Consider the following 5,402-nt stretch of genomic DNA (forward strand, 5'->3'; position numbering starts at 1 on the left):
CAGCTCTCGCTCTCTCTCTCTCCAAGTTTCACCCTCTCTTTTCAGCTCTCTCTCTCTCTCTAGCTCTTTCTCTCCTCAGCTCTCTTTCCAGCTCTCTCTCCCCCTCTCCAGCTCTCTCCCCCTCTTCAGCTCTCTCTCCCCCTTTCCAGCTCTTTCTCCAGCTCTCTCTCTCTCTCTCTCTCTCTCTCTCTCTCTCGCTCTCTCTGTCTAGATGTGTCGCTGAGTCAAGGATGAAATGGACCGAGAGAATGTCTATGTCTGTTCATGACCTCAAGGGCACCTAAATTCGATTAGCGAAAGTATTGTACACGTTACCAGGCCACTCATGCACTTGCTTGTGCAGGCCGACTGTACTCTCATTGCTCTGTACTTGAAAAAGGCATCAACACAACAGCTTCAGTGACTACGACAATGCAAATAGTTTTGATTGTGTAAGTCAGTCGTAAGGAAGACGTGAGTTTTTTTTTTTTTTGTGCAACTTTTGAGTTACATCAGGTTAATAAGTTAAAATAGTTATTCTTTTACTTGTCTGAGTCATTTGACTGCGACCATGCTGGAGCACCGCCTTTAGTCGAACAATTCGTGGCTGGCTGCGAGTAAAAGGCCTTTGAAATCCTCCAAAAGGCCAAAATGCATCTGGCGCTCTTATTGGCCGCTGCTAGAACGAATTTCCACCTCCCTCCGATATTTATGGTTCTTTTAACACAGCACATCCAATATGAAGTCTTATCTCAGGACAAATATCGCAGTAACTGGTCCATTGACAATGTATACATTAAACATGATATATAAATGACTATTTTACTTACTGTAGGGTTTATCTTGTTCTCAAAGATCATTAGTGATGCACCCAAGTGAATTGACTGCAACCACGAATCAAAATCAGACGATATATTTTGCTCAGCAAGAGCTGACATTTTAACCTTCAATGTTCGGTTGTCTTTATTGATAAACATTATTCAGCAATATCGAAGAAAAGCGGAAGAATACATAAAGTATTGCTAACTAATACAGATATTTTATTCAAACTTATTACAAGCACCTTCCTGTCAAGGGTTCCAGACGAGCCTACCTCACGGCAGGAAACACAGATGGGGGTGGCGGTATCAAACTCCCTCATTGACCAAATGTTACATATCACAGGAGGTTTCAAATAATGGTGTAGCTCAGTTAACGGTGGTGCTCCAGCGTGACCACAGTTTTGAAGCTGAAAGATTTTAAAGAATTTTAAATTGGGTCGAAGCAATACTACGTAATTCGTTCAAAATGCTGTCGGATATTGGTAACAAATCTATGTTGCTAGAGACATTCACCCTGTTCAGGAGATTTATCTTTCATCTATTAAAGTAGCGCAGAATTAGAGATAAGCCTCAGTAGGACAATTTTTGTTACAATCAAAGTATCTATATAAATAACAAAGAACGTAAAGACGGACGAAATGCCGCTAAGCATTTTGTCCGACGCGGTAACCGTTCTGCAAGCTCACCGCCTGGATTATATAAATATTGAAACATAAGACTGCTCAGCCCTCACTGAAATAATCCTGAAAGACAATAGTAATGACAGATTTCTAAATTATAGATTTGTATAATTAACAGATTTGCAAGAATATTCGTATTTTGTGGCGTTACTATTTTATTTTATCTGTATTCTATTGCAGATTCCAAAAAGTGAACGACAAAAAGTAAACAAATTGACATCACTGAAAGACTTGCAGGAGTTTTTACATGTAAACGGTAAGTTCGACTCTATGTTCCTCTTGTTTAACGTCAGCGGACAGCTAAGGTCAACCACCTCTCTGTAATATGTTTGTATATACGCATATTCGTTGATTCTTAGATTAGTTTCAGTCTTAGGGTTATGACCATGTTGAGATACCAGACTGAACTTGAATGGGATTTTAATCAATCGTATTGATCTTTTTATTTATTTTAGTGTGAAACTTGTTTTATTGATTCATGTGTGGAACCGCTTATGTTACAGTAAATAATGGGACACTATTAACAGCGGTTTCTTGACTGACACAAGCACAGACATGGAACGGAACGCGCACACACGTCTGCATGCATCTGTGTATATATGGTGGTATTTTAGTGTGTGTATGTGTATACAGCTATATCTCTGTACATTTTTGTGTGCGTATAAATATATGTGCGTGTGAGTGTGTATGCATATATCAGTGAATGCGTATATGTATACATGTGTTTGTAAATATGTGGAAATAGAAGGGTATCTACGTGTGATGTATGTGTGTGTGTGTGTGTGTGTGTGTGTACGTGCGAGTCATAGCATCTGCTCAGTATGTTAACAAAATCCCTCTCACAAAGTATTGTTCAACCTGAAGAGTATATTTGTCGCGATGCTTGTATGTCGGTGTTTGTTTGCGTGCGAATCCATAACGATCAAATGGGAACATTATATATTTTTACTGAAAGATGCAACGAACAAGCGAATATAAAGTTCCAATAATTGCTGGTGATAAAATAGCAAGACTAGAAATCATGCTCAGTGTTTAAAAAGTTAACATAATACTGATTATTAATCCTGTGATACTTAAGTGTGTGTGTGTGTGTGTGTGTGTGTGTGTGTGAGTGTGAGTGAGAGAGAGAGAGAGAGAGAGAGACAGAGACAGAGAGAGAAACAAAGTATCTGCTCGGTATTTTTACCAAATCCCTCTCGCAAAGTTTGGTTTTGATTTAACCGTACTAGACTTTATATTCTATTCGAAAGGGCTCGAGAATAAAAGTACCATTAACATACTGCCAGTTAATTCGATCCGCTAGATACATCTATCCTCAGTAAATTACTCCACCATTATTACCACCACATCACCTCTTTAAAATGCCTAGCACTGGATCACGCACTTGCACACAGCCTATACCTCTGGCTGGAATTCAGCAAGGAAATCTTGGCGTTGCCTGGCAGGAGATGAGGACGTGCGTTCTCTGAGACTGTCTCAAACACCTGCGATTGTTTTGGTTTGGTTGCAAGAGGTGAGGTGTATGTTCTTCGTAGCTCTCTCAAACTTCTGCGATTATTCTTGGCGCGGAAATGCTTTATTACTAAGAAAATCGCGCGAACTTCAAGAACATTCGATGATGTTCCATTACATGGTTTGATGTCTCTGTAAGCTGACTGGTTAACAATCAGGATGCGTGACATCATCAGAATGCGATCTATGTTGTTCCAAGCTGGCATCTGAAATAAGTTCCATTCCCGGTCCCGCTACGTATTGTTTTCTAACCTTTGATCCAGTGCTAGGTGTTTTAAAGAGGTGATGGTGGTGGATTTACTGAGGATAGATGTATCTAGCGGATCGAATTAACTGGCAGTATTTTAATGGTACTTTTATTCTCAGGCCCTTTGGGATAGAATATAAAGTTGGCTGCGGTTAAATCCAAACCCAAACTTTGAAGTAACATAAATAAATATTGGTTTCAAATTTTGGTACAAGGCCAGCAATTTCGAGGAAGAGCGTAAATCGATTTCATCAACCCCAGTGCTCAACTGGTGCTTATTTTGTCGACCCCGAAAGGATGAAAGGCAAAATCGACCTCGACGGATTCTGAACGCAGAACGTGAAGACAGACGAAATGCTGCTAAGCATTGCGTCCGACGTGCAATCGATTTTGCCAGTTCACCACCTTAACGTAAATAAACATTACATAGTTTAGTCCAGCGCTATGCGTTTGTTATATAAGCATTTATTTATTGATAACAACACATAGAATACATAGAGCAACATTGAGCCTCCGGATCCGTGAGGCCCCTGGGCAACTGCTCAATGTTGCCATGTCTTTGGTGCAAACTGAAAAAATTGGTATTTAAATCCTTTCTCATTTAGGCAATAAAAGATCTAAAGAAGGGCGAAGAAAGCAGAGACACACGAGAATACAAACTCAAATTATCAAAATGCAGCTAACAAAAATTGTGGAGGAAGAAAGAAATTCCACGCTGCAATTGTTTTCGTTCCAGGTTTGAACCTGTGGCTACAAGCAGAGAATTTTTATAGCGAAATTCTATACAATTATTTCGTTAAATTAGAATATTGTGTCTACTAAATAAATATTTTCTAATATAGATTATTTTAATTATTAAAGCGGCGAGCTGCCAGAATTGTCAGCACATCAGACAAAATGCATCGGGCGTTTCGTTCGTCTTAACGTTTCAAGTTCAAATTCCACCGAGATCGACTTCACTTTTTATCCTTTTGGGAATTGATGAAATACGTTCCAGTTCAGCATTGATGTCAATGTAATCAACAACTCCTCTTCCCCAAAACTTCAGGCCTTGTGCCTATAATAAATAGGATAGGTCGTATGGTAAAAGTTTGGTTCCTAATCACAGGGTTCCAGGTTCAGTACCATTGCGTAACACCTTGGGCAAGTGTCTTATACTATAGCCTCGGGCCGATCAAAATTTATGAGTGAATTTGCTGAACAGAAACTGAAAGAGGCTTGTCGTGTGTGTGTGTGTGTGTGTGTGTGTGTGTGTGTGTGTGTGTGTGTGTCCATTACTGCTTGAAACCGGTGCTGGTGTGTTTACGACGCCCCAGAAACTTAGCTGTTCGGCAAAAAAGAGTAATAGAATGAATACCAAGCTTTGAAAACAGTTCCTGATGTCGACTTATTCGTCTAAAAATTCGAGGTGATGCCCCAGCATGGCCGCATCACGTCAAAAACAAGTAAAAGATGGAAGATAGACACACACACACACACACACACACATAAATATGTCTGTGTGGCTTTGTGCTTGTCCGTCACCACCGCTTAACAACCTGAGTTGGTGTGTTTACGGCCCCGTAACTTAGCAGTTTGGCAAAAGACACTGATAGAATAAGTATCAGGTTTTTAAAAATGTACTGGGATTAATTCGTTCGACTAAAATTCTTCAAGGTGCCCTGGCTAATGACTGAAAGAAGAAAATGATAAAGAGATATAAGGCAATGCTAACGTAAAAGACAAATAATGATGTAAAATATCCAATCAAGTTACTTTTATTAATATTGATTGTGTGGGCTCTTAAATTCAAGATTCCGAATTCGATTCCAGGCAGTGACCTGAATAATAATGATAATAATGATAATAATAATAACAACAACAACATCGAAAAATACCTTAGGAATGAGAACCCAGGTTCAAAATTTCCCCAAGGCATCTGATGAAAACTGGAGGGTATATCAGCCGAAACGTTGTGTTAACAACAAAGAGGATGAGGACAAATATCCGTCAATTGTAAATAATGTACATAATTCCTCGTTTCTTTAATATAGAACTGAATGACATTTAAGTCGTTTGAGTATTCGTTTTCGGCATGAAACAAAGATTTCTGTTCACACACACATTTAATTCTCTCTGTTCATAAAATGGGTATTAGGCTAGTATATATATATATATATATAT

At 39.1% G+C, this 5,402-nt stretch overlaps 1 protein-coding gene across 1 annotated transcript in view; it reads left to right on the plus strand.

The window, feature by feature from the left end:
• Nucleotides 1–5,402, plus strand: part of LOC106872293 (uncharacterized) — a 54,219-nt gene that overhangs the window by 28,825 nt on the left and 19,992 nt on the right. The window contains exon 2 of the mRNA XM_052972441.1: nucleotides 1,661–1,736. Within this exon, the coding sequence (XP_052828401.1) occupies nucleotides 1,661–1,736 (76 nt within the window). The remainder of the gene's footprint in view (nucleotides 1–1,660; nucleotides 1,737–5,402) is intronic.

This window comes from Octopus bimaculoides, chromosome 13 (assembly GCF_001194135.2).
Source record: "Octopus bimaculoides isolate UCB-OBI-ISO-001 chromosome 13, ASM119413v2, whole genome shotgun sequence".
NCBI classification, from domain to species: Eukaryota; Metazoa; Mollusca; class Cephalopoda; order Octopoda; family Octopodidae; genus Octopus; species Octopus bimaculoides.